The sequence below is a fragment of the Rhipicephalus sanguineus genome, chromosome 7 (genome assembly GCF_013339695.2).
Source record: "Rhipicephalus sanguineus isolate Rsan-2018 chromosome 7, BIME_Rsan_1.4, whole genome shotgun sequence".
Taxonomy (NCBI): domain Eukaryota; kingdom Metazoa; phylum Arthropoda; class Arachnida; order Ixodida; family Ixodidae; genus Rhipicephalus; species Rhipicephalus sanguineus.
Window position 1 is genome coordinate 75,481,274 of NC_051182.1, and position 9,956 is coordinate 75,491,229.

At 46.3% G+C, this 9,956-nt stretch overlaps 1 protein-coding gene across 1 annotated transcript; it reads left to right on the plus strand.

Annotated features, from left to right (window-relative positions):
- The first annotated feature begins 519 nt into the window (after window positions 1-519).
- LOC119398777 (RB-associated KRAB zinc finger protein-like) lies at window positions 520-8,820 on the plus strand. The gene is made up of 3 exons (XM_049417422.1): window positions 520-749; window positions 1,303-1,955; window positions 8,178-8,820. Exons 1-3 carry the CDS (start codon window positions 597-599, stop codon window positions 8,818-8,820), a joined length of 1,449 nt encoding a protein of 482 aa, XP_049273379.1. The 5' UTR covers window positions 520-596.
- Window positions 8,821-9,956: the final 1,136 nt, after the last annotated feature.

Sequence of the window (9,956 nt, forward strand, 5' to 3'; positions counted from 1 at the left end):
CCATTTTTGTTTTCCGTCACTTGTACAGGAGTGTGGAAGCAGGCAACAAAATGCACTGAAAAAATATGCAGCTTGAGCAACACCACCTAGAACTAGGAGAAGGCCCGCACATGTCCTCCTCTCCACACTAACTACGTCACCACAGTGAGATCTGCAAGCCCGACGACGCGGGTAAAGAGAGCGCACGGCGCACACGGGGACCGGCGCGACTCGGCTTGGCTTTCGGCTGTGGCTAGTACGGAATCCCTCTGCCAGCATGCGCCCAGCATGCGCGTTGGGGGTAGAAAACCTTTTATTGAATGTGGCAGCCGCAAGGTGTTTTTTGATGCAGAAAATAAGGAAATTTTATATATGTTCTGATGTACATCATCGTCTATTCATGCGGTGCAACACTGATTATAAAAATTGCGATATACTGCAGGTTTGAATGCACAAGAGTACCAATGCTAGCGGTGTCAGCCTAAGCATCTGGCAACGCTGACACTATTTTCGCAAAAGATTTCGCTCCAGTGATGCTGCAGCTTGTTGGCGTGCATTTGCTTTGGACTCAGTTGCTCAGGAGTGCTGCATGAACTTTTGCTGGTGTGCTGTCGAAAATGCCTGGGTGCTGCTGTGCACCGAACTGTCGGTCGAACTACGCTAACGGACCGCGAGCACGTGTGTACAGGTTTCCATTGGAACCCGCCCGAAATGCAGCGTGGACGAAGGCTGTGCGACGGGAAAACTTCACACCTACGAAGTACAATGTGGTAAGAACATGTTCCCGTTTGTTTTCCGGCAGTCGTGCTTCTCGTGGAAACAGGGTCTAGTGAATTGCGTGACGCATGCAACCGTTACGACGCGCTATGCACCTTAAGGAATGACAACTGAGCAAATAGTGTGTTTCAGTGTAATATTGTTCCATGTTTGTGCCAAGTGTGTTGTGCCATGTTTACGCCTCAGGTTGCTCATGTGCGGTTCTGCCTAATCAGAAATTGATTTAGCGCAATGTATTCGCGAGTAAAACTGCCTGCGTCGAACGTAAGATGTAGACGGCGTAGTTACATTACATGTGGGTCGTCTGCCACTACTTGAGTGCCAAACAAACGAGCGGTTTAACGTCTCAAAGCTAGGTTCGCTAAGTGAGACGTCATTCTTGTTGACTGCGTGGTCGTGGTTGCCGTACTGAAGCAGATAAATAAAGCGAAATAATTTGTCTTAATCTTTACAAACGGCGCACTGGGATCATATAATTCTGTAAAACTGTAATGTATAATTCTGTCGCTTTCGTCTTATACCTCGTTGTTTGTGCTTATGTTCCAGGTCTGTGAGCACCACTTTCTTGAAAGTGACTTCGTAGACTCCGCCAGCTACACTGACAGCATGACTGGGAAAGTAATTGAAGTACCCCTCAAACTGAGGCGCTTGAAGCCTTCTGCAATCCCAAGCGTTTTCCCTAATTGCCCTGCTTACTTGTCCCGCCAAGAAACTTCTGCACGCGAGAGCCCAGAAGAAAAGCGCGCTCGTCTAGACGCAGAAGCGTTGCAGAAAGCAATACGATTATCAGAGCAGTCTCACGAAGCGGAAAAAAAGAAGAATGTCATGGCCACTTTCGAAGACCTATTGAAAGCAGTAGGTGGCCTCTCTCTTACTGACTTCTGGACCAAGGTGGTCACCCAGAAACAAGTACTCTTCCTCAACTTCAGCGACCAAGGTGCCCCAGTTGTGCATCGTGCAGTGACAGTGGCATCCGACCTTTCTTTGGCAGTGTATGTTGGTGAAATGAGGTTACAAAACCTACGTTCCGCTGTGCTTCCTACGACAATTTCTGACTTGAGAGTGCTTCACGAAGTTCTGTGCGATGTGGAAGATGTCACGAAGGATTCTACAAATAATGAACTCGAACTAGAGATTCTGCTGAAGCGCGTCGTGGCACTCCTAAAGCAACTGTCATCTTCAGCTCTCCCGCATGAGTGGCAAGTGCAAGTCGTCAAATTTGTGACACAACGCAACTTCAACTTCTCCTCACTAAGGCGTCGACTTACCCAGCTGACTTTCTGGTGTTCTGCAGCCTTGTGTACACAATATCGCCGCACGCATACAGATTCATCAGGAGTACAGCAAAATTAAAGCTCCCACATCCACAGACAATAAGACGCATTTGTGCCTCTTACCATGCTAGCCCATCCAGAGAGCAACAAGAGGATTCATTCCTTTCTTACGCAAGGAGGCTGGCATCAACACTAAAAGACCATGAGCGCTTTGTGACGCTTATGATGGACGAGATCCACCTGCCGGCATCCTTTCAGTACAAGGGTGGTTATGTCACTGGTGCAGCGACAAACAATGAAAATGCGGCAAAGACAGCATACGTCTTCATGATACAAAGCTTGTTATCATCAAACAAGGATGTTGTGCATATACTCCCAGTAGCACAAATAGAAGCGAAACAGTTACATGAATTTCTTGATCTGCTGATCAGGCACCTAGAAGACATTGGAATACGAGTAGTTGCAGTGGTGTCTGACAACAACTCGATCAACCGAAAGGCTATGTCATTTTTTGCTGATCCTCCCAAAGTGAGCATCGTATACAAGCACCCGTCAGACTCATCAAGACCCTTGTTTTTTATTCTGGATGCAGTGCATATATTAAAGTGCATCCGAAATAACTGGCTAAATCAGCGTAATTGTGGAAGGTGCATCTTCTTTCCCAATTTCACTGCCCTCTCGGAAAACCCATCTGTCTTGACAGCCTCGTTTGACACACTATGCAAATTGCATGAAGAAAAAAATGAGCTTTTGCGACTAGCTCCAACTTTGTCCTTCAAGTCGCTGAATCCATCCAATCTAGAGCGACAAAATGTAAAGCTCGCACTGAGGATCTTCAACAGTTCAACTGCTGCAGCACTAAGAAGCACCAAAGTCGCACTTGAGCATAAAGCTGGTACACTGGAACTTATTAACATTGTTTTGACATGGTGGAATGTAGTCAATGTCAAGACGCCATTCAAAGGCCAGCGTCTCCGAGACCCATTCAAGAACCAATAAGTGCACTGCAATGCCACCAAATTGAGTTTCTAAACAAGATTGTGGATTGGTTGGACCACTGGCAGAGCTTGAAGCATGATGCTGGCCAGTTAACTCGTGAAACGCACATGGCGCTGCGACATACCTCACATTCCCTTGTGGAGGTGTCAACGTATTGCATTGAAGAACTTCGGTTCAAATATGTTTTGCTAGGAAAATTCCAAACCGACAGTTTGGAAGACAGGTTTGGCAGGTACAGGCAGCTGTCTGGTGCCCAGTATCACGTTTCGATACGTCAGATTTATGAATCCGAGCAGAAGCTGAGACTCCAGAAGCTACTTGATCTTCCCAACTTGGATACCATTGCACTTTGCATTCCTACCACTGATTTGAAATTCCTTGTTAAGCAGTTTGATGTTGCAGTGATGGACGATGATGTGAAAGAGAAGGAGAAAATGCTACCAGCTATTACATATGTAGCAGGCTATTGTGCACATGCCGCAGTGAAGAAACTTGCGTGCTCTTCCTGCCAAGAAAACTTGACTGTTGAGAATCGGACCATAGAACTGGAAGATGATGTGCTGATAGCTAATGCAACGCGTGGTGGACTGAAATTTCCACAAGCGGTAGTAGTGAATGCCGTGCTCACAATGGAAATTGTCCTCGATAAGCTGAGAAGTCCGAAGTACGCATCACAATTTTTTGCTTGCGCAAAACAAAAAGAAGTGCTTGTAAGCCTCGCGACTTCTCTTGTTGAATGCAATGAAGAGTTGGATTTCTGCGATGGTGGCCACTCACCTGAACTTGTCTTAAACTATGTTCTCAGTGCTGCTGCCAACACTCTGCTGAATAATTTGTGCAAAGTTCAAAATAACAAGCTGAATGAAAGGAAGGCTGCAAAACGGAACAAAGTTGAAAATAAAGGAAGTGAATGCAAGGCTGCGAAGCGGAAGCTGAGTACTCTTCAAGCATAATCTTCTTTCTAATGAATTGTTCTGCCTGTTTGGATTATGATGTATCATGAATAAATATGTCTCACAACGAAAATTTAAGCCTCTTTTAAACTGCATGAAATGGCTGTGCATGCTGCTAAAAATTTAACGAGTGCCTGATGAATTATTTCAAGCCAGCGATTAGTTAAAGCATACTGAAAATATTCCGTAATGCAAATATTCTGTGCACTCAAAACCGCGAAAACAGTAACAATAATAATGTAGGGAAAATGCCATTTCGGAAAGAAAAAACGTAGCATTGGGTGAAGCCGACTTTTAGGCTGATCTCACTGCGGTGACGTCACGCAGCCCTGCACAGGCCTTCTCTAGTTCTAGGTGGTGTTGGCTTGAGAAAGCCGCGAGTACGCTCAAACGGCACATGAGGGGCACATTAGCTTGCACGTATGGAAGAGCATCCAAAGCCAATGTAATTTGGACGTCTCTTCAGTACCCCTCTCGGAATGCCTAGGAACTACCACTTCACAGTTACATGGTGGACACTGTACGTGCTGCAACTTTTAAAAGCCTGAATCGCATTCGCTCGGACGCCTCTGTGCCTGCTTAAAGACTTGTGGTGACGTGTGGTACTTAAGCAAAAGCCTTAGATGCCTCACAAAACGTGAAAAGGGACTGTCAGACGCGGCAGCCTCAGCACGAGTGATGCAAAAAAATCGTCATCATGCGACGACGACATCTTCACGTCACAGGTCGCCACACTTTGTGACCCTATGATGACATTATGATGACGTAGCATAACTTGACAGCTTGGTCTCGCTAAAGGTGCGCTGATCCCGGTGGCGTTGCAAAGCAACATGAGGTCGAGAAAGCTTCCAATGCCTCCGCGGCTCCTTTTCCGGGATGGATGGATGAATGCGATGCATCATTGAGGTCCTTATGTCGCGCTAGTTCGTTAGCCGAAAGCGGTTGCGCTCCCACTAATGACAGTGCAACATCACATTTTGTGCAGAGCGCTTTCAGAGAGGGGGAGGGGGAGGGTGTAATCAATACAGTCGACTGAGAAGAGAATAATTTCTGGGGTCTAGCGTCCCAAAACCACGATATGATTATGAGAGACGCCGCAAATGTCGACCACCAGAGGTTCTTTAACGTGCACCTAAATCTAAGTACACTGGTCTCAAGCATTTTCCCCTCCATCGAAAGTACGACCGCCGCGGCAGGCATTCGATCCCGCGACCTTCGGGTCAGCAGTCGAGCACCGTAACCACTAGACCTCCGTCGCGGGTTGTCTGAGGAGAAAAAAAAGAACGTGGATTTTGCCTTCGGGTCATCTTAGGCAAATTCAGAATCGACGAGGTGACTTCTTTTTGTAATGTTCCTATTATGAAATAAACGGCTGAGCAACCAGCCCGAGGCGGATTGCATGGCGCACTTCAACGGGTATTGCTGCTGTTTGCGAATTAACAGGCTAACGAGGGCACATTGTGTTCTATACATGCTAACGTGGTTCATTTTTATTCATCACCACCGAGACGCAAAACGAGTCAACGCACCTTTTCGCGATAATTGCGTCTTTATCCACTCTGCGCGCTGTCTTGCTAATGTAGAGCTAATATTGGTGATGTCTGCACCATTTTATTACAGGAATCGGGGTATGATGAGAGCCAAACGCCGGACCTGTCAGAAGGAACCCAGCTCTGTCCCGGGCTCTCCATAAATAGGCGGTGAGAATAGAAGGCAAGGTTCTACCGCTTTGACACCGGACAAACGGTCAGTAATCTGCGTGCGTCGTACATTACTGAAATGTTGTACGAAATTGAGTACACGGGTGATTTAAAGCTGTTTTTTTCCCTATCTAGATGTGTTTTTCTCGGTATTTTTACTTCCTTCTACGTTTTCGCACACCTATGCTTTAGATTAACATGAAAATTGCAAGGTTAATCATTTCACATTAACTACCAATAATGCCCGATTTAAAAAGTACACTTATTGATTTATTTAAACACTCTCAATGTGAAAGCACAATATATCCCGTCCAAGCAATTACAAACATTCTATCACTCGATGTTGGTGTCTCTAATACGCCTCTGAAGTAGTAATATCCCGGGCCTGTTTTTGCGGCACCGGAACGAAAGGTAGCGTCAATTTTGACAGTATGCTGCGACACTTCAGACGCGGACATTTTGTATACATCCCCGAGCTGACCTTATGAAGCTAACACTGGTTGTACCGTACAGCATTGGGTAAGAGGCTCACCTTTTTCATAATTTTCGCGAAGAGTTCCCTTTACATGCCGCCGGGCAGCTGTGTGGTATTTATAGTAGTCTGGTAAAATGCGCCGTTGTCTTCGCGTGTCCGTAATTGCGCACCGCCATCACAAAAGCGAGCACCATTCTTTCTAGACCACTATGGATTCATGCCTATTGCTCAATCGGTCACTCCTCTTGGCTGTCGCTGCTACTACGACTTATGCTCAGTTGCCCAGCACAATTCTGCATAGAGTCACCTCATATTAATACCTGCGTATTTTACGTGCCAAAGGCACAATTCGATTATGAGGCGTGCCGCAGTGTAGGGCTCCGGCAATTTCCACCATGCGGTGTTCTTTAACGTGCACAGACATCGCACAGTACACGTGCCGCTAGTATTTTGCAGTTATCTTTTCTGCCATCCTTAGTGCTCGATATACTTTTTGAATCCCATTACAGTCACTGGATATTCGCAGGTTGCCGTATGCGGATATTTGGCAGCCACTTACAATATGTCGTTTTATCATACGGCATACATTGGTTCGACATATTTTCGCTCGTTTTTGCTCTTTGTGGAATTACCTGCCCTTATTTTCAGTTTCGGTAAGCCCACTTGAAGGTACGCCTTCTACGCGAGTCTATGCGGTAATTTTGATGGCGATCATTCTAGCAGCAGAGCACATCTCGCAGGACCTCCCTTTTGGCCACTCTGAAATAAAATGGCCCCATTCTTTACATTTAGAGAGCTAGCAATGCAGGTGTAAATAGCTGGATATCTTGGGTGCTCTGGTTGTTTGTTTATGAGAGATACAGAGCTCTCATCCTTTCTAGAATCACTCTTCTAAATGCATCAAACAGTCAATAAGGTCAAGGAAAGCAAAGGGGTTACTAATTGTCTTTGCAGAGTAGTAATTATGCCGTATATTTGAAGGAATTAAAGTGCACGAAAAATCACTGTTTTTCTCAGTGGGATCCAAACTTCCAACTACGCGTCCGATGCTCTACCAATTGAGCTACAACGGAAGGCACTTCCCCGACACTATAATTCATGTTCAGTTGTGTCATAATTACTACGCTACCATTAGGGACATCAATTATTGTCCCCCATGCTTTCATTTGCCTAATTATCTATTGGATTTATTTGGTTGTGTCTTACAAAGGAACGAGCCGCTCGAAAGAAATTGCCCTCCTTTCGTTCTAAGATGTCTCTATAATTCTCAATGTATAAATCAGAAGAAATGGCATTAGACCGCAGACGTTCAGTAATTTCTGGAGCCGTGGTCAACTAGAGCCCTAGGTAAGTCTTAAAAGCACTGAAACTCTTTCTGGGAAACAGCGGCATTGCTGGCTATCATTGGAGCTTTTATGTTCCTGATACTTTAAGGACACGTACTATATGTATGTCCTACTTATTATATCTATGTTTTAGTTATGATGTGTTGATTGCTATGTGTGCCAGATGCGGAGATTCCGTTCCATGATGACCAGAGACGTTATTAGGAACTTTAGTCATTGCATTTCGATCCTTTTCCTTTTTTTTAATCATGCTCCTAATTGACATGTAAGTATTTTACAGTCACCACGGTAGTCTAGTGGTTATGGTGCTCTACTACTGCCCGGAGGTCGCGGGATCGAATCATGGCCTCGGAGGCCGCACTTTACTGAACGTGAAATATCAGAGTACCTTGTCCTTAGATTTAGGCCTATGTAAGAACACCATGTGGTCAAAATTTTCGAAGTACTCCATTACGGCGTCTCGTAATCATATCGTAGGTTTGGGACGTAAAACCCCAACAGCTATCGTATTATAGGCAATTGTGTCTTTTATTTTCTCTATATCCTAATGTTTGTGTGTTTACTTGTCTTCCATGCGCGATGAGTTTGACAGCTCTGAAGTAGCCGGTGCCTTATTTGTGCCCCAAATTGCCGTAACATGATATGAATGAAAAAAAAATTTCGTTCAATCGCAGGTCCTCTGACAAGATCAGTATTTCCCAACCAGACACAGATGGCAAGCCTACGGCCACGAGGTCCTTGCATTGCGGCGTTTGTAACAAAGTCTTCAAGGGCAGGTCTCATCTGCGAACACACTTGTTCGCTCACGTTGGCAAAAAACGGTACGCCTGCGACATGTGCGGTAGGAAATACGCGCAGAAGAGGGACCTGGTGATCCACAACCGCACGCACACGGGAAAGAGGCCCTTCGAATGCTCGTCGTGCCCGGCCACATTCATCAACAGCGAGAGTCGGAAGAGGCACATGTTGACCCACACCGGCGAAAGACCGCATGAATTCAACGTCTGCGGACGAAGATTCGCCAGGAAATCAGACCTCGCTTCGCACGGACTGACTCATTCGGGGAAGAAGATGGTCGCCTGCCACGTGTGCGGCCGAAACTTTTCCCGGAGAGGCAACCTCCGGCGCCACGTCCGTACGCACACTGGAGAGAAGCCGTACGCGTGCCAGCTGTGTCCCGCTACGTTCGCGCGCTTGAGCACGCTGAAAACACACGTTGTAAGTCACACCGGTGAGCGACCGTACACGTGCGACAAGTGCTGGAAGAGTTTCAGTTCGAGCTGCAACCTTTCGCAGCATAAGCTCACTCAGGTGTAAAGAAGTTCAGATGTCAGTTCTGCGGCCGCGGGTTTAGATTGAAGCAAGGACTAAACAGGCACACCCGCACGCATACGGGCGAGAAGCCGCACCTCTGCCACCTCTGTCCCGCTGCATTCGCGGACACGAGTACTCTGAAGGAACACGTTCTGACCCACACCGGTGAGCTACCACCCAGGTGCAATGCGTGTGGGAAGACATTTACTGCGAGGGGAAACCTTTCGCGCCATAAGCTTAGACACTCGGGGATAAAGAAGTTTCAATGTCAGTCCTGAAGCCGCAATTTCTGTTCTAAACAAGCACTAGCAACGCACCCCCGTACGCATACGGGCGAGAAGCCCTGTCTCTGCCATCTTTGCCCTGCTGCATTCGCGGACAGGGGTACTCTGAAGAGGCACATCCTAACCCACACCGGCGAGCGACCTCATGGGTGTGACGTATGCGGGAAGAGATTTGCCCTAAGAACGACTCTTTCGCGTCATAGGCGTATTCACTCAGCTAGTAGCTAAGCTTGTGTGTCAGTTGTGTAGCAGTACAATTGATGGCAAAGTATGCTTCAATTCCGCAATGACTGCAGCTCGTAGTACAGAAATTCGGAAGCGCGTGCTTATATCATCCACCCTGAAAAGGTAGGCAGCAATACATTTTAGCGCGCATATTACGCCCAGCCAGAAGGCAGATGCTTCGTGCATGTATGAATTGCATTCAGGAGTTGCCGCTGTATCACATTTCATATCACAGGACACGTGCGTAATGCCAAGTCCGCAAGTCATTCGGCATGACTATATATTTTGTTTTAGGTGCTATGCGCAATTTTTTCTTGTCCAGACTTTCCTAGGGAATATGAGATAACATTGCAAGGTGCAGTGGAATGTATCGGATGAACATTAATACCCTAGCTTTGCTGAATTCGGTAGTTTGTAATATATGGAACCTGTATTCTGAGACAATAAAATATGCCTTTTATTTCGAGTGTACTCTTTCGTACGTGGTGCCCACGTTTTTTTCATACGTATGTGCACGTGGACCGAAGTGTTCTAGATCAGGGAGAGAATGTCAATACATACAGAACTTGTGAGCTCAGTGGAAAGTCGAGACTATTTGGTCTATGGAAAAAAATCCATTGTACGCTATTC

Excerpts from the sequence above, each read along its gene's own strand:
- LOC119398777 (XM_049417422.1), top strand. The coding sequence starts at position 597 with ATGCCTGGGTGCTGCTGTGCACCGAACTGTCGGTCGAACTACGCTAAC. Across the intron at positions 750-1,302 it reads CACCTACGAAGTACAATGTG|GTCTGTGAGCACCACTTTCT; the intron begins GTAAGAACATGT and ends CTTATGTTCCAG. Across the intron at positions 1,956-8,177 it reads TCAGCTCTCCCGCATGAGTG|GTCCTCTGACAAGATCAGTA; the intron begins GCAAGTGCAAGT and ends GTTCAATCGCAG.